General features: G+C 31.2%; 2 protein-coding genes across 2 annotated transcripts; one reads left to right on the plus strand and one right to left on the minus strand.

Annotated features, from left to right (window-relative positions):
* Positions 1–13,474: 13,474 nt before the first annotated feature.
* On the plus strand, positions 13,475–15,306 carry MS3_00004285 (uncharacterized protein; the record flags this gene model as incomplete). Its single annotated transcript, XM_012938587.3, has 1 exon — positions 13,475–15,306. One exon carries the CDS (start codon positions 13,475–13,477, stop codon positions 14,411–14,413), a length of 939 nt encoding a protein of 312 aa, XP_012794041.1. The 3' UTR covers positions 14,414–15,306.
* A 5,532-nt stretch (positions 15,307–20,838) lies between these two features.
* Positions 20,839–21,670, minus strand: MS3_00004286 (uncharacterized protein; the record flags this gene model as incomplete). The annotated part of the gene is made up of 1 exon (XM_012938592.3): positions 20,839–21,670. Exon 1 carries the CDS (start codon positions 21,484–21,486, stop codon positions 20,839–20,841), a length of 648 nt encoding a protein of 215 aa, XP_012794046.2. The 5' UTR covers positions 21,487–21,670.
* Between the last annotated feature and the right edge of the window lie 3,176 nt (positions 21,671–24,846).

A 24,846-nucleotide genomic window follows, 5' to 3' on the forward strand; every position in this document is an offset into this window, starting at 1 on the left:
TTTATCGTTATGCAACTGGAAAGTGGCACAAAAGTTTTCTGTCTTCGAACGTTTAATACGACTTCACGTCAAGTACAGTAACTCAACTATTTTTTGGTGCGTTTCAACCGTCGTCAAGTTTCTTATAAGCTCCAAAGGATTCTGGACGGAATGGAAGAAGCTTCTGCCTAACGAGATTCGGTATCTAGGAGCAATGGATCACAAATGTCAACAAGTAAGAATCTAGGTATATTTACGATGAAGGAGAATGAAAGGATTGGTAAATTATAGTGTGATAATGTCAATAGTCCTTAAGAATATGTCAAGTTTTATCTTACAGAACTCTCAGAAAGTCGCTTAGACTGGCTCAGTTGGCACGAACTCTAACGTTTGACTACTGTCAAGGAGCAGAATATGTGTCATTAAAAGGTCACCTCTGATATACCTGTACTCCATTGTGTAAAGGTTCAGTGATTGAGGGCGCTCTTCATAAGACCTGAATTTGGGTCCCACGCCATTAAATACTTTCCATTGTGTCCTTATTATTTTGAAGGGCGGGAAGTAACAGTGAATTTATGCGCTCTAAGTGAGGCAGAATGAAGCAGTTGAAGATTAGGTGGAAACGTCCTCGTCGAATTGGCCGAAAATGCGCTACAACGTTACGAATGTAAAGTTTGCTTCAAACGCAATTTATCACAGTTAACATAAGACGTCAGATCACAGGGTATCAACATTCCTCGATATTTCCAGCTAGGGATACCTTTAGAGGGGAGTTAACTACGTTGTATTCGTAGTCTGCAACGTGTCTCAGATAAACTACTTTACACTTTGTGAGATAATCAATAAAAGGTGATTTGACACCTGATGGTTTGAGCTTATTGATATAACATATACAAAGCTTTCGAGAAGTAAAGGTATATGACGTCAACCTTCTCCTTATGATCAAGGACAGTTTCCATCTGTCTTCCGCTGTTAGCAGGCTGGTTATGTAAAAGTGACCTATTCTGAAACTGTGCTGTAGGGTTAGAAAGTTAATAGATAGTAAGTACTCGTGTACACAGTTATTGCAATGAAATCGCCAATCAAACAAAAAGTAAAAAAGGCAAACATGGAGTAAGTAATGGGGATATTCCACTATATAATAAAAGCCAAGTAGAGAATGGAAATACCAAAAGTCTCGTTCATCTCTTTATATGGGAAAATATTGCTAGATTTCCTCTTCCCGTCTCCGTGGGTTTTGAAATATCTCTACTCTTGCCTTTGATTTCATAACAAAACAAATGTTTAGACACGGCTGACTGAAGTGGTGGTTTTCTCAACAAGTACATTGGATGGTTCGTCATCTCAAAATGTTTTGGTATAAGTTAGGGACAAGATTTGATCGTTATCAAGTGATACCTGAAATTTCCGAAAAAATCTGGACAGTCTTCGATGGTCTGTAAATCATTGAAAATAGGTTTGGTACATAAGATATCGATTACATGACCTGAACTCTCATTTAGTAATATTTATTACAAAGTCGTACTACTTGAGACTTTAGAAAAAATTTCCCAGATGAACGAAACGCTCAGTTTTATCTTCGCTGGCACTGAGTAAGTTGGCTATATATGCATAGATTAACGTTAGACTGGGTAGTACTTAATCAATGAAATGTTGAAAGTCTGTTGAAAGAGCATGTGATACTTAGGTCTTTTAACTTGTTACATTTATCCTTGATGACAGCAAGAATCATAGTGCCAAGCATAACTACAGATGATTTTTTGGCTTTAATTGAATTTACCACATTGTATTTTAGAGTTTTGGACCTATATGTTGGTTGTAAAGGAATAGGTGATTCTGTAAATTGATTGGTGTCAAGTTGTGCTTTAGCCATTAAATGCATAGATATTTCTGTGAATATAACTCCATTGATGTCGACATCGCGATTGCTGTAAATGAGCTTGTGGTTTCTGGCATCTACTATTATTTTGTAAAGTTTCAAAAAATCAACGACAGTTGTTGGTATCGAGACGTCAGCTATGGTAAAGTTCTACGAGACTACAGGCTTATTCGTAGGATTCATTAGAATCTGTTTCTTGTCATAGGTGTTTATGCGAGACGGATTGGAGGTGTTGAATGAATTTTTAGGGTCACGGTTCGGTTTATCTTGTGTGTTAGTGGTTTCAAGTTATGCTTCTGTTTCAATCAGAAATTATTTCCTGGTCTTCTGATCTGTAACTCACAGGAGACAACTGTTTTGTGGGTTCTGGTCAATGACGTCAACCGACACTGGTCTGCAGCTCTTCCTCTTTCTTGATTTATGAATCAAAATGACATGGTTTTATGAACCCCACGATTTGGGTGCTGACTTTATGATAATAAAGAATATGTTGAGACATCTGGTACCTAGTCTATGCACCAATCTACTTCTACATCTAACTTAAGAGCGTTGACCCATAGCTGTTTTTAATCACACCTGAACCACTTGTTCACCCCAAGTGCGAATTGTTTGATTTGGGTCTGTAAGCTTGTATTTTAGCGTGACTAGTGGCGGCGATATATTTTTTATACATTCTTATATTTGGTTAACAATTTCTGCAAGCTGCTCAGTATCTAAATTACCATTTCTGATTACTAGTATCTTTTGCACGTTTTGTGATAAGCACTGAAGACTGGGCTGATAAAATAATCGTTTATCAATTCGTCTGCTGTCCAGTATGCTAGTCATATACCATTTCGATTGCGACAATATACTTTCACTTGGTCTCACATTTCCCAGTCGTTGGTTGGATGAAGACCTGGCTGTGATAGCCTTGTCTCGTAGAATGTCGTGTGGTAAAATCGAGCTAAGCTTTGTCTCTGTAGGAGACATAATGGCTGGTCACTGGCTTTAATTGCTGGTACAAGTAAGGAAATTCTACCCGAAGAACTAGTAAAGATGGAGAGAAAAGTCTTTTGAGGTATAGAGGAGTGAATGCACTAGATACAATGATAAGCACGGGCAAATGGGTTAAAAACAAATAAAAAAATTTATTTGTACATACAAATACTCACTAAATTACGTTTATAAATATAAGTTTGTGGACGGGAATGTATGATAATCTTAAGAAATTTGTATTCACAGAAGTAAAATAAAATAGTTCCACGGGAATGGTAACTTAAATACCATGTATAAATACAGTCAGTTAAGAGATAAGCATAAACTACGATTGTTGGATTATAATCTACAGTTACAAACGTTTGATTCATTGGTGATTTGAATGTTAACAGCGTACAAGCTCACCATCTGCTATAGCATAAGACATATTTGGAGATGTATGTATTAACCTACTATTCACTGGTCTAACAGTAATATGATAAACCATGTATTATGCTATAAAAAGATACCATACCGTGAAATATGAAGAATTCTATCATGATAGCCAACAAGAGGGAAACTATATTCGAAATAGCTCACCTAAAGCTGTCAAAGATTGAAGGAAGAACATGAGAGATTCTCAAACAATCTTGTTATGCACAAACAAACCCGACAATACATACAACCAATAAAATTTATAGGAAAAATTCAATAATGAGCAACTGAGCTTCTACAGGATCAGAAATGTTTACAAACAATTTATTAGAAACGTTTGATAGATTTTGATAATTTAGTTAATTAATGTAACATTCCCCTATTTTATTACACACTATCATGTGTAAAATTCACTGTAAATATGGGACAATTGACATTGGAGAAAAGGAAAATTTCTGTGAAATAGCTTCATTTAGTTTCATCTCACATCTGTTTAAGCATTCTCTGGTAGCTACGATTGGGCAAGAGGTTGAGATTTGTCAGAGACTATGGACAATGGTTAATGTTATTGTATTTGGATTAATCAATAAAATGGTTATCCATAAAGACTGTATCATTTCTAAAATTATTAGTTTTGATATTACATATAATTGTAAGATTGTTCTTGAGTTCAAATAGTAATTTATGTCAAAAACATTTAGAATTTGACTGACATAAATATTCTGAAATTAGCATAATTACAATGATTTGATGTGTTGGTGAAATTATTCTTATTAGAAACGTGTATAAGCATCACTGTGTTTTAAGGGTATGAATTATATGATTTCACATCGGCTAAGCAAAGTTATCAAAAGAAATCTAAACAAGTTTAATAGACAATTTCTATTAATTTGTAGTTTTGTCATTGATTACCAAGATCCTATTTTATGTAACCTGAAGTTATTTCTTGAATGTTGATGTCAATTAAATAACTGAAATTTCTTTTTTTTAAAAAAAAAGAACTAAAATATTTACTGAATTAATGCATTGTTTTAAATGACTATTGTACTGATTAATGTTTATGATGGAATGATTAATATTGAACTACTTTAGATTTCTATAAAGTAGTATGTATTGTCAGAATAATTGAAGTTATTCAGATCTTAGATCATAACAATGTTTCAACATGGAATGTATCCAGTCATCTTAATTTATTTAAAAATTGAAAAATTTAACATTTGGAAAAGTTCAAATTAATTTATTTTATCACAATTAATATCAGCAAAAAAAGTATTCACATAGGAAAAACATAAAAATAAACAGTGAAATATAATTCAATCAGCGTCATTTGACCTCTACTAAGAAAATGTAGTTATATTAGAAATATACAGAAAAATATAAGAAGGGGTTTTTGTGGATGCTCACTGTTGAGGAGTCCCACAATTGGATGAAACGGTCGTCCAGTGCTTCCAAGTTTGCCATAGTGGTCTAACTTCAATTGATCGATGATCTCACTTATCGAGAAAATATTAAACCATTGATTAGTGTTTGCCATTTTAACTATGTATACACATTTTATCACTGGGAAATTAAATTATTTTCAATAAAAAGTATGATTATTATGAAAAGAGCAAGAGCAAACTTTCTAGCAGAATAGCATGAATTCATTTTTATTTCGTTGGTTCTCGTATGATTATTAAGTGAATTGAATTTCATTGTCATTTTAAGTGAATAATAACAAGTTTTGATGCACAAAATAAGGATTATTTCTAATTCTTACAATATAGAATGGGATTAGTCTAGGTGTATAATAACAGAAGAATGTTCAACGTATTTTTCGACTCACTTTGTATTTTGTCACTTGCCATTGATAATGCTTTTTACGTATTGCTTTATAATTCATTAAAATGAATTAGAAACTGTTATAACCATTGGATTTCCACGTTTACATGTATGAGATGTTAATTTATCTTAGACGAATATCTACATTAGATTCTCTCCCAGTGCCTATTCTACAGGACTTCAACACAACTCAGATCAAGAACATGTGATTAACCTGACTAGAACGTAAATATATTTTCACACCAAAACTCGACACAATCCAACAACAACGAACAATCAATAATCAATAATTATCAGGATAGGGGAATATATAACTCATCTGACACCTGTCAGACAATTTATATGTCTGACTAAGCAGACAACCAGTCATTATCGTTCTCGCTCACACATCAGAAACATTATATATAACATTGATTCAATCGGACTTAATATGCCAAATAACGGAACATATGAAAGCTGTATAAACATCATATATGTCGATATATTATAGAATCCATAATTTTTCAGAAATAACATTTTTCATAGCAAAAATATAACATATCCTCTAGTAGAAAAAGCGAAAATCTGCTTTAGAGTCTAAAAATTTGCATCTCTTTTGATTACTGTGATGAACTGTTATATATCAATGATAAATCAGTTTATCGTGTGAATTCAAAGTAAATAGGTTCTCGCCAAAATAAATAACCACCATAGTAAAGTTTAAATACGGAGCCAGTTTTACATTGAATATATTAAGAGTATTGAATAATTCTTGTGATAATTATGAAACATACTCTAATCTTCCAATAAAAGAATGTACAACTTAGATCATCAAATACTGCCATTTGTATCTTATATTAGTCACACCAAATTCTTAAGTCATGAAGTAATCGAATTTAAATACAGGGATTTTATAATGATTTAGTATAGTTTTAAATCATTAGTGAAATTCAAAGATAACTATAATATTATTTGGATTCTATGATAGTAGTAATACCATCACTTTTCATTTGATTTATTTTCACCTAAATACAGACATTACTGATAGAAAATCAACATTCAGTAGAGACTATTAGCAGGTATTACTCAGAGTAGTAAATGTATTCAAATTGATCTTTAGAGTATACAGATTTTTCTCTGAAAGGTCACATGAAATAATTGGAAGTTCTTTAAGTCTCGAAAATCTATATGTAAGTTCTACATAGAATATTAAATAAGCAAATATGGATAGTGGCTTGCATCTTTGCTTATAATACTTGTGAATTAAGGCAATATCTAGATAATACGCACATATGCCAATATGCACAAATGTTAATAAGAGACTGGTCAATTACAGTGCTAAACATCAATGGGAAGATTCAAGTAAAACAATATCAAGTGAATCTAATCCATTTTGTTATATCCCGACGACAATTATGAATGGTAACTTTTGAGAACTATTTATGGACTAATATGACACAGATATTTTTAATGTATAATTATTAAGTAGCCAAACTATGCATAGTCATGTTCCTCATACTAAAAGCTTTATTTTGACCCATAGAATATTATTATACAATTTACTGTTCTTGAGTTATGCCCAGTCTGTTAATTGCAGTCGCCCATATTCACAGTCATTTTTGGTTGGATCTTGTACAAATGTTATTTCCTATTTTATGGTACGATGTGGTCTGTTTGGTTTGTATAAAAACCCAGTATGTTTGAAATACATGATTCATATTGCAGTGATGAGATAAAACATAAGATGGTTAAGAATGTAAGAAATATGACATAAAACATTCTGACGGAATCTAATCATTTAGAGCAGGACAAATATTACAAAGAGTAACGATGATAATAAATGACTATGTAATTAAACGATATAACTAAGATTGAATTAACTTGGTAGGCATATATTAATGTATGAGTAATAGTTTTGTCAAAATAAAACGTAACTCTTCCATTTACGGTTGCTTGGCCACTTATTGGTGACCAATATCACACACGTCAAGTCATTATGAGTGCTGGTCGAATTCTGTCGATCAAGTTGCATATGGTCACTGATCTATTTAACTCGATAGCGTATGCACTATGTTAAAATGTAAGGTAGTGGTTAGAGAGAGATGACAAGAAACCCTAGACCTAGGTTGCATTCCATTTATCACTTATCAATAAGGTGTACCTATGATTGTAAGGGGACATATGCATCCTGAAAAATTCGGTTCTATGTCACCCACATTTACAGTCAAAAGCAAAACGAGTAAACATCAATTTCCTCACTATTACAGTTACATCTTGATAACAAGTGTTAAACAGCACAAATTTTAAGTTCAAGGTTTCGTGTTGACTATTTCTAAATATCAAGTTAAATCACTTCCACAATATTCGGATTATTAAGAAACAAATGTACCCAGATACTTAGTAGTTATTTTTTTCAGTAGTGGGTTTAAAACTGGATAAGATTTTCAATAGTCCAAGATTTTTTACACGTATTTACCAAAATGTTTCTATACTAATTCTTAGATTAAATAAGTATGACCTAGATAGTGATAGAAAAAAGTAGTATGTTTATAAAATTACTGAAATAACACATTTTTTTATTCTCTTGCCAGTAATCGTGTAAATATTTGGAAGGAGTATAAAAACACTAATTACTAAGTATTAAAGAATATGACAGTGTATATACAACTTTATGTTGTGCATGTGTTATAACTATTTCTATGTCATGACTTAATGACCTATATATATATATATACAAAAATACCTATTTTTTATTCTATGAACGGATAAATAAAGAGCTTTCAAGATATAACATAAAATATTTCTATTTATTTTATATCAAAATGTGTTATATCTTGTGACCTTGTACCTTATTAATATATATAACGTAATGATACTGTCAATGAGGGAACATTAATTTATCGACCGGAGCAATGACGCATAAAATCTGTACGAGTAGTCTATAGTCTTTGTCGGTTCTTCTCTTTATCTAACCCTGTATGTTAAAAGTCCAGAATGTTTTATGTGATATTTTCGCTTACTTAACTATCTTGTATTCTATCTCATTTCAAGTTGTGTCAAATCTTTGTTTCTAATCAGTTTTATATTCGTACCGTCAAGCAGATGTGAAGTATTCAAATAGAATGGTGAATACCTTCAAGTCTATCAGTTTTTATATTCTTGTGTATGTTAAACACAAAAAACAAGTGTAATGGGTCTAAACAGCAACGTACCTTAGCCAGGCTTTTCGTTTGTTCAGACAAGAACAGATTTACTCATGGGTATAATATGAGGTCTCTACAATGTAAAACAAAATAGCATAGTATTTTTGTTATAGAATCGTAGATCAACAGTTTACATGTCAAATAAAGTGAATTAAACAAGCATAAGTGTTTACATTGATTTAACATTTTGTGATATCCATAGGTGTAAACATATTAAGATAACTAAACTGGTATTTTCACAGACTAATAATTCACTTTAGAACTTCTGAATATCTTCAAGAACGAAATATACAATTACAAGATGGTATACTCATAGTAGAATATTTTATTCAAATGAAAATATTTTCACCTAAATTATCCTTTAAAATGGTACAATTTACTAAACAGATAACTAACGTATAAAATCCTGTAATCATCTAAAAGTTGGAAACGACTTAATTCTCAGACAGTTTAATGTTTGTTTGATTTGATCAATAAATAAAAATGTCTAGTTAAATAACTGAACATTATTTTCACAGTGAAGAGATGAATGTTAAGAATAGTTATCAGAAGGGGTTTTATGTGGATATTTCAGCAATTTCAATAATTGAGATCATGAGTCAATTGAAGCTAGACCACCATTGCTGAGGAGTCCCACAATAGGATAAATCATCTGTCCAGTGCTTTCAAATTTTCCATGGTGCTCTAGTCTCAATTGAATGATGATCTCAATCACTGAAAAAAGTTATATAAGAAAGTATTGATTGAGATATGAAGTTTTGGTAAGTGAACATTTCTCAATTGCTCTAATCCATTAAGCGTGATTAAATTAAGTAAATAACTAGGCTACAATGAAATCCTATTTAATGAATACGATAATAGATATTTCATTCAAATTCAAAGTATCACTTTAGTTCATTGTAATGAACCTATATGTAAAGGGTGTGACAATGTAAATATTATATGAAAAACAATTTAGAATGCTTTATTTAAGTCAACTTACTGTTCAGTGTTTATCAAATTGACTTCTGATTTTTATTATTCACATTTTAAATTATCGTAAAGCACAATGAGTAGAAGTTTGATAAGTAGGCTTTCCTGATTATGTGAATAATGGAATTGGTTGTTCATGAGAAGGTAAGTTGACAAATTCTCCTGGTGAATGAGAAGTCAGCCAACTTTCTTTATGAATATAAGCCAAGTTATAACACGGGGCCTCAGTAAGCTGTTCTTTCATAGCCTTTAAACTCTCTATATCCAAATCTCATTGATGGTACAGTAGTGAACGAAAACTTAGGCACGGTAAACCAACTAATTGTCGATTTTAAAAATGCATAATACCATTGTAAGATATGAAAACCATACAATAAATACATTATTTGCACATCTTATTTTAATTACCCTTTACATACTCCATCATTCTTCTAATTCTGACGTTGTTTTGATTGCTCTCCGTTTTCCTTCCACTTCTTTTCATTCCAATTTGTTGCTGTTAAGCATTCCAGTTTCTATTCCTGCTATGTACTACTTATATCTGTCTGTATACTAAGTGCACACACTAATACCACCTGCTAAAATCTAGAAAATGTTTAACGGGGATATTTTGTTACTTAAAGTTCTTTCTTTATCTGATTCATGTGTTTATATTTACTTTCCAGATAATGGTGTATTTCTAATTATATTCTTCAAAATGAACTAATGTAGTTCAAGGTGACAAACATTTCACATAATTTTGTTGGCACCTAAAATGTATGGAACGATAGACGTAAGTAAACTGTTTAACTAATATTACCTTTACTATTGATATTTTGTTTCAACTATCTTTTGGACGTTGTCACAGAATGAGAAGTCTCAGAATAACATACAATCATTTATTTATATTTCACAAGCCAGTGCCTATCTGTACCCAACAGCTAAGCAGTTAACACGATAGCGTTTGAGGCGAACGGCACTGAGTTCAAGTCTCAGTGTGAAAACCAACTCTGGGGTACAGTTACATCTAGCTGATGAGTTCAAAATAAAACAAATTGCACATCTTGAACTCCACTGTTAGCCACCATTCATGTCTGTTTATATTGACATACTATCACGTTTTATTCTTATGAAGTGAAATCTAAATAAGGGAGTTTTATTTCACTTAATTTTACTAACATGTTAACTCTTACTCAAAAACTAAAGAATTTTTAAAATATGCAAGGATGAATAGTGGCTAGCAGTGGAATCCAGGACGCGTAATTCGTCCTATTCGGGACTCGTCAGATGGATGTGCCTGTATCTCGGAGTTGACGTTCACTATGGGACTCGAACTCAGTAACGTTCGCTTCAAACGCCATCGCTTGTGAATTAAGGCTATATCAATGCATTAAACACAGTATTCACATATGCCAATAAGAGACTGATCAATTGCAGTCCTAAACATCAATGAGAAGATTCAAACAAATAATACCAAGTGAATTTTCAAAATAGCCTAATTTCCTCCTCATCATGTTTTTCTCTTATATTCTCTAAAAGTTCATTTTGATATTTATGTCTTAGAAAAAATTTATAAGATTCTATTAGTTCAGGAACGTCATTGGATTATGCTTTTAATTAATGATCTTTTAAAAAAATATACGTTACTTGCATCTTTATCATGTTGAATCATCTTGTTACTAATTTGCAACTATTAACAATGTTAAAGTTATAAGGGAAAAACACTTTCAATCTATAAAATCTTTTATTAATAGTGCAATAATTCTACCGCTAAGTGCCTGATCAAAGAATACGTCATTTTTGAATATGTGATACATAAAAGTATCACAGCTCATAGATAAATAGTGTGTTCTAGGAGTATGATTCCACCTAGTCTTTTGTAAAGTTTGGGAATACTAGAAAATTATAGTCCGTTTACTTCTAATCTGTTAACTTCTTATTGAGGTATTCTATGAAACAAATTTTCAAGTTATATGAAATGATTATAATAGTTATCATAATACATAGGTACACACCGAATGATGTCAAAAATCTGTACTTTATCTAGTCATAACTTACGATATTAAAATACTCCATGTTATTTAGAAACATCATAAGAAACGAATAATCATGCATCCTACAAAAGATACCTAAATTCTATCAAAATATTGGTTTTTGAATGATAAAACTCAATGACCTGACTAGGTTAAGTAACGTTGTGATCAATAAAAATGTGATCTAACATGATGCTTTCATAAAAATTCAATAGTATTTAATTTTCTTCTTACTTCTTATAGAACTAAGGTGGTGTCTTCGAAAAACAGGTAGGTTGTGGAAGATTTGCCCGTCTTGTGAAAATAATGAATACGAATTTAATAAGCGGTTATATTAATGAATAATTATTTTATTACAACGATGTAGATGTGCTAAATTTATTGTTTTGTATTTGTATGCCAAACACTTTAAGTATTAGTACAAGTATGGACATATCAAGGATTTGTAAAAGGAAACACTTTTGATTATCTTAATGATAATAAATTAAGAGGATGTGAAATATTGATAATTCTTGTTACTTAGAATGGTATTATAGCACAAAATGACCAGTCGATATTAACATAAAGAAGATCAAGATAATTTTACAAATGACTTTGGTATTAACACACAGATAATGAATTAAGAAGTGACGTTTTCAGTAAATCTAGATAGCAACTAGTAATTTCCATATGCTTAGGAATTAATAATAGTCAGAAGTCATTTATCAGCCAAGTTTGTGCGCGACTTTCGAAAAATTTATGTTTCAACATAGGTTCAAGTTAAACAGATTAGTTTTCAATAAACAAATCAATTATTTGATTGCTATACATACTCCATTGTTGATAAATGTAAAGAGGTATAAAACAGAGGCTATTAACCTTCATAACTGTCATCAGAATCAAATAAATATGAGATGCATTAGAAGGTTTGGAATGCTAGTATAACATATTTTGTTAGCTTTGAGAATAATCAAAATGAGATAAAATTTCCGAATCTGTTTAAACCTTTTAATTGTAATTTCCTTACAAAAACAGATTTTCAATTAATTAATGAGCGGATTCCTCAGAACAGAAAATCATTTTGAGTATTGAAATTCTGATTACCCGTATATGATATTCATGAAGTAGTTTCCTAGAGTTTGTTAGCAAAATTTACTAAATGCGCTATCATTTCTGTTCTTATAATAAATAAAAAAAATAATTATTCCCAGAGTATAATCTATTTTTGTTGAGTTTTGTTCTCTGAGCTGGATGGTTCGGTCGTAGAGCTTTCATTGTAGTTCTGAACGATATCAACGGCATAAACTTCAGATAGAACTTCTAACTGAGTTATAAATCTTCTCCATCATTTCAATATAATCTATTTATTTATTCAAACCAGTCAAAGCCGACTTCATTTTTAATGATGAGTATTATACCATTGTTAAACGGCGTCCAACCAAGCACTGTTATCATGTATACTGACGAGTCTAAGGTAGGTTAAAACCCATAACATAGATGGCTACTCTAGTCAAAATACAAAATCGACTAAAAATTATACCTACGGATAATATGAAGATGTTCATCCATGGAGTACATATTTTAAACAATGATTTATATTTAATCTTCGATTCAAATTACGACGTAATACATAGACTAATAGACATATTTTATTACTAAACACTCAGAGCCAGTTAATTTTTATTCATCATGAAATTAGACTTGTTAACAAGTTCATTAAATTTAATCAATCAAAAAACAACTCCATTTATAAAATATTTTATATTATTAGTGTACATATAAACATATATTAAAACTATCTAATATCTTATCATGTATGTGATCAATATGGCCGGTAAATATAAGTGTGATTTATCTACCCCCATATGATGATATTCTTAGTGTCTCACTATGTTTCTCTATCACTCTTTTTTATATACTATGTATCTGTCTTCCGTCCAGTCTTTTTCAGCTAACCAACGTGATTAAATTACATCACACATACACTATTGTATTAAATATCACTAGAGAAAAAAAACGACCAAAAATCGATGCGGTTCTCATATAAAAAAGTAAATTAAAATAACTAACTGAACATTCTTATTTCTCATTTACCTTGTTTTGTTTTATTCACATATTGTGTTATACTAGTTCTGTGTACACAATAATAAATTATCATTTGGCTGATTTTTATCCATCTAAAAAGAAATAGAATTATACATACATATATAAATATATATATATATATATAATCAAATTAACTATTCAATTATATAATTATGCCACTTGGACGTTCAAATAAAAATCAAGCATTACGTACTGCTAAATCGGATAGTTCACTTCATCAACAAGAATATGATCGAAAAACAAATCAAAAAGTAATTTATCGATGTATTGTATGTGCACTTGATAGAACTTTAGTGAATAGTATAGAAGTAAAGGAAAGAAATAATCTAAGTGATTTATTTATTTCACATATGAAGAAACGTACAAGCCATCAAGTTCGTTTTATATGTTTACAAGATCGAATTATTTTTCGAAAGAAAAATTTTGTTGCTAAATCATTATTTCGTGATCATGTATTATACAAAGATATAGAACATTTTTTTATGTGTAAAGAATACCCAGATATGTTTATGTTATCAGTGAAATCGGAATTTCCATATTCAAGTTACTGTGAAACATATAAATGTAAAGATCCTAATGATACTAAACGTTTATGTGAAATAATTTATGATGCATCTAAACAATCTGATAACATGGTACATGATATGCCGTCAGTGGATTCTCCATTAAAGGCACAATCTATGTCATACATTGATACTCAAATCAGTTCAGAAGTTACAAATAAAAATCTATTGAATCGTTCATTATCAAATAGTTTAAACGATGGTTGGGCTACACCAAAATTACATAATGAATCACCAATACAACTATCAACCGATTCACCAGTTCGATCACCATTACTTTCTTATCGATCACCTGTTCAAACGCCAATGAGTCGTGAATCTCAAATTAAACCATTAGTAGTTACACCAATTAATACAGTGAATACTTCAGCTTACGTATCTGCTCCAACTGAAATGACTACAAATACAACATATTTCGACTATGATCCTATTCATGGACCACAAATTAATGAAGTTGGACCAATTTATATGTTTATGGTTAGACATCCATCACAACCTGACATGACACATTTAATACATGAATCATAATCAGTAACTAAATACAACACACACGAAAAAAAAACACGAAGAGGAGAGTTTTTTTTTCGATACAAAAAAAGAAACAAGATTAATTTTGTTTACCAAAAAAGAAAAAAACTATTTTTTTTTAAAAAAAAGCATAACTTTTCTTTTATTATTTATCATACAAAAGTTATATTCAAAGAAAGATGAAAGTATCTATGAAAGGTAATGCGACATTGTTTACAACAAACATTGAATTAATGATAATAGTTCTACTCATAGCAAATTCACATGATAAAAGTGTTATTGTTATTATTATTGTTGTAATATTTCTTGTTGTTTTTTTCGTTTTCTTTTTTTCTTTTTGTTTGTTTATTAAACTATTTTTAGTATTAGTTTATACTTTATGGATAGAAGTTGTTGTTTTCTTTTTCTTCTTTAAAAAAACATCCATTAAAGAAGAAATTTTTGTTATAAATAAGATATAGTACTAATACTAGTATTATTAGTTATTTATTTATTTTTCTCCTTCTATTTGTTTTGACTAATAGTTTATGTTTAAAAATTTATAAATTCTGCCTTCATAATGATGTTTATATGACTTGCTGACAATAATGGTAACAGTTTGTTTGTTCATTGAACATTGATGAGAATAATTGAAATGAGATTCAACTCATAATAAAAGCATGAAACGTTAGATTATACTTAATGCTCTTACTTGATTATCATGTTTCTTTGTTTGTTTTTGTTTTGTTTTTCTTTTGAAAGTTTTATGCTATTATTGACTTTTACAATTATAACAAACGAATGGTATTTTTTAATGAATTGGATTATAACCAAAATAAGATCTAATATAACTGTTGTGAATTAGTATTCATATTAGGAAAGGTTTATTTTAATATATAAAAGGATTCTTAAAACTTTCTTTAACTTTATTAATCTTTAAATAAATGTGAAAGAAATAAGGTTAATTTAAAAAGTATATGTGAATGTAATTGATAGAGTAATGCAGATTGTTATATTTCATATCAGTATTCATGGAATATGAATTAAGGTTCTGGAAGGTTTAATACATTCAATTAAAATATTCGTATATTGTTCCCACATTTTCTGAAAACAGTCTAGAGAAATAAATGTTAAGACAATTAAATTAATGATACACAAACATAATTCTGATCTTGATCAAGCAATGAAATGACAGAGTTGATCTTATTGCTTTGTCAAAATTTATAAAATACACTGATTATTTTAAATAATCATAATCATTCTGATGTGTAACATAAATATTTATTTATTTGGTTATTCTCTAGCGAAAATTATAAAAAAAATCAAGGCTATACTTAACAACACTTTGTAACCAAAAGTATTACACTGAAGTTGAATTTCAATATAATCAACAGGCATTCATAGACTGAATTTATAAAAAAAAATAGCGGAACGGTTTTTTCATCATTAAAATGGGCTTTTGATCTTAATAGAAATATTTTTTTATATTATAGGATTATAGTTTAATAAATTAATGTTCAATAGATCAGCAGTTTACAATCGATTGATTACTGGGTGGTGATCAATGCCATATATGTCAGGTCCTTCTTAGTGCAGATCGAATCCTATCGACCGAGTTACAATGTGGCTACTAGATTAGCAGTTTAACATATTATTGTTTTGAATGGTTTCATTCATCAAAATGTCTAAGAAAATTTTGTTTGTTGGAACATCGATTATTTTTCATATTCAAGAAAAATAGGTTATTATACAATCAGTATTTTAGTTGCTATATAGATTTTCGCTAGTTGGTATCGATTTTCTCAAAACATAATAAACTTGTTGAGTCACAATTGATTGAGCACTGGGTGGCAATCAATGTCATGCGTGTCTAGTCCTTATTGGTGCAGATCGGATGCTGTCGACAATGCTGCAATGTGGCCACCAGCCTAGGTGACTTGACATTGCGTGCACTATTGTGAGATTAGATGGTGGTTGGAGCTGGGTGACACGAGATCGAATCGGCCAGGGAGAAACAGTTCCCTCAAGATTACAGGTACACCTTGCTGACGAGTGCCAAGTAACACGAAACCTGGGTCCAGGGTTTCCTGTCGACTACCTCCAACCACCATCTAAACTTGTTGAATGCTAAACATAGTTTAGACTGAAATAATTCGAAGAAATCTGTTTCAACAAACTAACAGTGGATGAGACAAAACATTATATATTCAATATTGAATTAAGAAAACATAGGAAATGAGAAGAAATCAGTGATTTCAGAGAAAATATCTCCTACTGCATAAATAAATTAATAAGCCTATTAAAACTATAAAGTACATACTTGAAATGGTTCCCTTAACTACGTGGACAGTCAAAAGTTTACTTTCAAGCTATTTTGAGACAATACATAGTTAAATTAATGTTATGTAATACAATTCGAATTTTGATAATCTAAGCTAGATTGTTGTCTTCTGTATTTCATTAAAGGTTAGTGAGTAAACAATATATATGAAAAATATGAATAAAAGGTTTAATGATAAAACAGTTTAAATTGACTCATAACATGCAATTATAATTTCTTCAGTCCTGTGGAAATTTACTCCGTGGATACTGGGTTGCTTCTATATGTAACATAAAATCGAATAAAGAATATATGGTATCTGGTTGCACGTCTATTCAATATGGCTGTGAACATGATCTTCAAATATACATGTCTACCTCATGTTGATTTTATATTCTGGCTATTTTACTACTTATGTTTTAAAGTGTTTATAATTCTAAACGTCTTTACTCAGCATCTAGGCTATAGTCTACTTTAACATTGTATGGAACAGATTGTAAATCATACTAATAATGTCCGATAAGTCAAAAACATTATTTCTGGTTTAAAACTTTACGGCGCAAAACGTATAAAAATATGATAAATTGAAAAAACGTTTTAATTGAGATCATGAACCGATTGATATTATACCACCATTGAAAACCTTGAAGCACTGGACAGCCGTTTCGTCCTATTGTAGGATTCCTTATCAGGATCTGATCCCAGGGCCTTTAGTCTCGCGCGCTAACGTGAACAATGAAAGATGGTTGCGCAATATCGTGGATTGATTGAAGTTAGACATTAACACCGTTGGATGCCGGCCCAGTGGTCTAGACGTTAAGCATTCACGTGCCAGATCGAAGGCCCTGGGTTTGAATCCTGCGAGCGGGATCGTGGATGCTTCTAGGTGCTTCTAGGTTTTCAATGGTGGTCAAACATCAATCGGTTCATGATCCCAATCAAAAACCTGATAATCTTCACAACTCTATACTGATAAAATGTTTCAAGTTTTCCATATTGTTCAGTTAATTGGATTATCCAAAAATGTTATTATAATTTAACGAGTTCATTGAAAATGAGGTGAATAATCTCATCAAAAAAGAAACATATGTCAACACAATTATCCCACTAACTAATGGAAAATGAAGTACAGAACAAAAAATACATCCATTTAATACCATTCCTTTACTGACATACTGAAATATAGTCCATTTCTTCTTAAGGAATATTTTGTTTGTGACTGAATTTTCAAACCAACAATAAAACCATTGCAACATGTTGTAGAATACAGTGAGAATTTATTCAATAGTATTGTAAACCTAAGTAAATGTTTACATATATATTTGAGTTCTTCAATATTTTACTTACAATTAAAGAATAAAATATTGTTGGTTGATATGAAATTATTTATTCTTACAGATAAAGTGTGTGCATAGAAAATTGAAAGTCTTGTATTGTTCTATATCATATAGTCTCTTAGTTAATACAAACTTCTTCTGAATACGTTTACGGAAGAAGTTGTCATTACTCAATAAGTTAGTGAGTTTCACTTGTTAATAATATGATTTAAAAGTCGATATTCAATGGACACGTTTTTCAGTAGAAACGAATCATTATAATATATCTCAAAACTGAGACCAGATAGACACATATCCTTTTATATAATACGGAGAATAGATCTATCCTAGTTAGGTAGTCGAGGACTAATCAACCACCAGTAGTTTTAACATATTTACATTGACATCACCTGGTAATAAACAAATAGTTTAATGGTAACTCCTCTAAATTAATTAGCTTATGAATCGTCTTCGAATCTGCCGTCTAACATGGGTTTCGTAACGACTTCAGGTACCCATTGTTAAAAAGAGTGAACTAAGAGGGGACTTATTTATAGGACCTCATGTCAATCAACTAACCATGATGATTATTACTGCATTTACTGATACAAACTTAATTTATATAGAAACAGAAAATATTAATCAGTATGGTAGACGGGCTGATAAAATTGGTTATAAGTTACAAAAAGGCAGCTTTAAAGTATCTGTGATGATAATAGGAATTTCAAAAATAGTTCAATATGACGTTAGAATCCGAAAAGTGCATAACAACCTACTTGATGATGATAAAAAACTTGCATGTTTCTGAATTGTTGAAAACAAAAACAATGCTGATATTAATCATGATGAAATCATCATGAAAATGCAACTACACTGAACAACATAAATGGTAACATGTAAAGTGTTGACAAAGATTGCTAATCTTTTCAAAGAGTATGTGTAGAAAAAAGAAAGTGTTTTGAAGGATAATACGGGTAAAATGTTGTTATCAAGACAGCCTTAAGTAATCTACATTACTTGTTTTCCGTATAAACGCGGGATTTTAGACTCACAGTTGAAGCTATGTCAACAAAACATACTATTCATCACATTTTGTAAACAAACAAAGCTTCTACATTCTTTACCGTTTATGAAGGAAACTTGTGTATTTTTTCTATTTCTACTTATATGCTTCACTCAGAATAGTAGAAGAATTTCTTGTTTCAATAACAAATACTTCATTGATTAACTACACGTTTTTTTTCTTTAAAGAACATTAAAATCTATCTTGGCAGTCTAATCATTTGACTTTTCTGAAGTTTCTGCATTGTTATCACCGAAAAATGAGTTAAGTTTAGACCAGCTTTCAATATTTATTAACATAGAAAAAAGTATTTTTGTCGTGACACATAAGCATTAACTGGAATTTTAATAATGGATGTTATTGAGCTTCATAGTTAGTCTATTTTTTTATGACTGAATTTACAGTGAATCACTAGTGAACAACATAAATTTACCAGTTGTGAAAGTGTATTTAAATTCTGTCCACATAATAGAAACCCGCCGAAATGTGAAAAGTATGATTTTATATTTTAACTACCTCGTTCATATAGTTGGTTATTTACGCGTGCTATAATAGTGACGGGTAAAAATCGACTCAAATATCATTAGAAGACTGTCGTTGTTACGATTTATCTGTTAATAACAATAGAGACTAAGTTTTTAAGTTTCGTGAAAACCAATGTCGAAGTGAGCTCATTTAATTTCAATCAAAGAGAAATATTATTATGAAAATGAGCATTGAGCCTGATCACTGTTCTCGATCTACAGAGAATGTACAAATTTCTAAAAAATTTGAATATCTACGACAAATATACTTAGTTGTTAAGGTATGTTTCCAGAAACTGTTTACAGTTTGATAATAACTCATATCATATCATATGATGTCGAACAAGGAAATATTGAAAACCAAAGAGCATTCAATGGATGTTCGATCTAATTTCAACATCTTCAGTCATTGAGAAATAATTAGTCTCAAAGTGTATAAGATGCCTATCTAAATTATGATTATGTAACCACTGGCAACTATATTTAGATAGCTTTAACGTAATTTTGAATAAAAGCCATGAACTGTAAAAGTACTGATATTGAAAGTATGATTATAATTCAGTTGTAACAATAAATGTAAGCCTCAATTTATCATGAATTGATTTTAGTTAAAATATATAGAACATTTCATTTGAATACTACAGTTCGACGATATTGTACACACTATACAATATCTCAAGATTTTGAGTTCAGTTAATTTGGATTTATCATAAGTATCGTTGAGTAGTTTCAATCATTAAGAAAATAGCTCTAAGATGATTCCTAAGTTTTCAATTATCTCCAACTGGTATTAATTAGTGATAAAAAGTTACATTTTGGTGAAGTTTTGTTCTTTCAGCTGAACCAAACCATCCAGCTCAGAGAACAAAACTCCACCAAAATCATCCACCTGAGCTACAAATCTTCTCCACCATCTCAAAAAGTTACTTTCAAACTTAATTAATGTTCAGTTTTGTTTACTTTACTGAAGCTACTTTTATTGTATTCAATAAAGAAGAAGAACGATTATTTCAAAAGATAAAATATAAAACAAAGACATAATTTTATTTTAGGATATGAAACACACAAATACTGAATTTCATCAAAATTGTATTGATATAATCTATTATTATAATTCATTTAGTAAAGATAGGTATGTAAGTACTATTTAAAACTGAGTATAAAAACTAATATTATAGTATACTAGTCTATCCAATTCACAAGATATAATGAAATGATCAAATTTATTTATATTTTCTTTTTAATTGATTAAATGAAGGATTTGAACTTGATAACTCGTAATTGAATAAAGATTCAGATTCATCTAGAGAAGGGCTTGATGTTCTACCAGTGTTTGAAGTTTTTGACTTATATGTAATGGAATGACGCTGATGATAATAACTATTGATAATGTTACAATATTGGCGAGCCTTAACTCCCATAACATATGTTAAAAAGTCTATAAAGAAGTCGTGAGATGTTGGATCTTTTATTTTGTACAACTCATAACGACATATTTTGTCAATACATGAATCGATGCATAATACAAAACAGCCAAGGGTTGATTTGCTTGGTGAGGTGAAAATATATTTCACTTCAGAATAAATGATACATGGTTTTGGGTAAGTAATTAGTCTGCGATTCTTGTTATGCAGAACAAATCTATCTGGAAGAACAAATGCCTTATATTTGACTGGTTTTGTTTTATGATACTTTTCGATAAATGAAATTGCATTAGATTCCGAGAAAATTTCATAAGGCGGTAACAAAACAGAATTAAGTAGTGAAATGTCAATTTCATGTAAATATTCTGCTTTTTTACGTTCTGACGAATAATTGTGTCTACGAAGTTGATTGGTTAACATTAATGAGTTCTGTTTACTGTGAGTCATGTGATGCTACTTGTATTATAAAAGGCGTGAACATACATAATCTGGATCTCTTTGGAATTCCAAAATCAACTGATCACTGAGGAATTTTGATATGTATGTATTTTGTATTTGTAATTCAAAAGATTAAATATGATTTAATGAATTGTCGAAAACACTCAAAATTATCACAAATTAAAATAGCAACAATGTAAAGAACAGATACACTTGTATATATGCGTGAATATGTTAAAGCTTATGGGTGTAGGTGTATGTGCTAAACCTTTTATTCGCCCAATAGAAATTACGATGTTTTGTAGCTTTATGTATGACGCATATTTGAATCGATCACTGATTAGGATTGGAACGTAATTGATATTGAAATGTAATATCCTACACAGTTTGTCAAAGTCATTAACAAATGGTTATTAGTATCCTTTTGGATATGATATATATTAATGAAGTCGAGTAATTTTAACTTTAGGCCGACAAATTATACGAGAACTCAGTAGATTATCCAAACTTTTAGGATATTATGAAAAATAGATTTCAGAGGTGAAATATATTTGTATTTGAATTTAAACGGTAAATGCTGGTGAATAATCCTTACATACAATGGGAATTCATAGATTCAAAGTTGTTACGAAGAATGTATTTTTTTATCGGGATAGGGGATTGTGGAGATTGTAGTAATTTTTAATGACTGAATTCATGAGTCGATCAAAGTTAGACCATTATGGAAGGATTGAACGGCCATTTCGTTCTAGTATGGAACTAATCAGCAGTGCGCATCCATGATCTAGCACTCGGGACTCGAACCCAGGGCTTTCGGCCTCACACACGAACGCATAGCCTCTAGACCACTGTGCCGGTATCCAACGGTGTGAATGTCTATTTTCAACCAATCCCCGATATCGCGCGACCGTCCACAACTGTCTTCAGTGAGTAACTGCCGCACAACAGACACGGTTGTTAAATCTACTTAGCAGTAACTAAAACTGTCTTTTAGAACTACCATACAATTAAGAATAACAAACAAAGTAGAATAAGACGAATTTATTTATCTTCTGCATTCTTATCAGTTCCTTGAAGCCTAGAAACAATAATGATAACTATTATGTTTGACCAATGTGACATATGTTTTGTCATACTAAAGAAAATTAGCAGGATATCGATAACAGTTATGAACGAGTTATAAAACGGTAAAGTGGATGAACATTGATGTGTTACTGAATGTGAAGGTTCTAGAAAATAAATTTTATAGCACATGGAGACAAGTTACTGGGGAATGAAAATTTTTGTCGAAGTTATGTAGTGACAAACAAAATTTGATAAATTAAAAGAGCAAGACGAGTAAGGCTGAAGAATAATAAAAGAAAGAAGTTTGCTATTGACAACGGTAAATAGGATGTTCATTAACTAAACAATGAAACGTAGAGGTTCAGTTACTTACTTACTTACTTACTTACTTACGCCTGTCACCCCCAATGGAGCATAGGCCGCCGACCAGCGTTTTCCAACCCACTCTGCCCTGGGCCTTCCTTTCCACTTCTATTCAATTTTTGTTCATTTTTCTCATGTCTGTCTCCATTTCTCGACGTAATGTGTTATTTGGTCTTCCTCTTCTCCTTTGACATTGAGGATTCCATGTGAGGGCTTGTCTTGTGACGCAGTTGGATGCTTTCCTCAATGTGTGTCCTATCCACTTCCAGCGCTTCTTCCTGATTTCTTCCTCTGCTGGGATCTGGTTTGTTCTCTCCCACAGTAGGTTGTTGCTGATAGTGTCTGGCCAACAGATCCGAAGTATTTTGCGTAGACAATTATTAATAAACACATGTATGCTCTGGATGACTGCCTTCGTAATTCTCCAAGTTTCCACCACATACAGTAGAATTGTTTTGACATTTGTATTGAGAATTCTGACTTCGGTGTTGGTCTTAAAAATTTGCTTTCAATACCAGATCCTTTTTTTTAACTTGACTCATCTTATTTTGTTAATTTGTACAATTTCACGGTTGTTATTACGTAACACTGACATCAGTTTTCATTTTCTAAACATTTGTCCCAATGTGTCATCTTATTGTTCTACGTTTATTGTTCATTTTTTAAAATCATGGTGAAGAACGTCTAATTCATAACTCAATTTAGTGGTGTTTGAGCTAAAAACGTTTGCTTTGAATTTCAGTCAGTTATTCAGTAGCAATAAATGTTAATAAATTGCTTCAATCATTCCAGTATATTACAAGGCAAAATCTAGTTTGATAATATCACTTCAAAAAATTCTAATTCATCAACATTATGGCCATTGAGAAAGCGTTCAACAGTTTTACAATGCCACAATATGTTTGTTTTGATGTCCCATTTAATATCACAAATAAACATAATCCCATAATACCTAGGTGAGGTTCAAGGGATTATTTCGAACAATGATTGGAGACTTTGGTTAACATGATTTTATAATCGGTCATAATAGTTCAGATACATCTGTTCTTTACCCTTCTCTAGTTCTTGCATTTCAGTACTCTTTCATATATACAGTTCAATTCTGTCTTCTCAAATGACATGTTTAATGTTTACTCTTTTTCACTATTATGACTTACTTGTTTACTTACGCCTGTTACTCCTCGTGAAGGAACATAGGCCGCTCACCAGCATTCTCCATCCAACCTTGTCCTGGGCAATCCTTTCCAGTTCCTTCCAGTTGTTACTCATCCTCTCCATATCTGCTTTTATTTCCCGACGTAATGTGTTCTTTAGCCTTCCTCCTTACCGCCTCCCTTCAGGATTCTAAGTTAGGGCTTGTCTCGTGATGCAGTCTGGTGATTTCCGTAATGTATGTCCTATCCATTCCCATCGTCTTTTCCTCATTTCTTCTTCAGCTGGAAGCTGGTTTGTTCTCTCCCACAAAAGGCTGTTGCTAATAGTATCCGCCCAATGGATGTTGAGTATCTTGTGAAAACAACTATTTATAAACACTTGTGCCTTCTTGATGATGGTTGTAGTAGTTCTCCAAGTTTCAGCTCCGTACAGTAGAACTGCCTTGACATTCGTATTGAAGATTCTCACTTTGATATTGCTTGACAAACAGTTGTTTTGAGTTGCTTATGTTCTTCAACTATAGGAATGCTGTCCTTGCTTTACTAATCCTCGCCTTTACGTCTGCATCTGAACCTCTTGTTCATCGATGATGCTTCCCAGGTATGTGAAGGATTCTACATCTTCCAGAGTTTTGCCATCAAGAGTGATTGGATTGTTGTTTTCCACTTCGAATTTGAGAACCTTGGTTTTCCCCTTGTGTATACTGAGGCCTACTGATGCAGAGACTGCTGTTGCACTGGTTGTCTTTATCTGCATTTGTTCATGTGTATGTGATAGGAGGGCTGG

The sequence above is a fragment of the Schistosoma haematobium genome, chromosome ZW (assembly GCF_000699445.3).
Source record: "Schistosoma haematobium chromosome ZW, whole genome shotgun sequence".
Classification (NCBI taxonomy): Eukaryota; Metazoa; Platyhelminthes; class Trematoda; order Strigeidida; family Schistosomatidae; genus Schistosoma; species Schistosoma haematobium.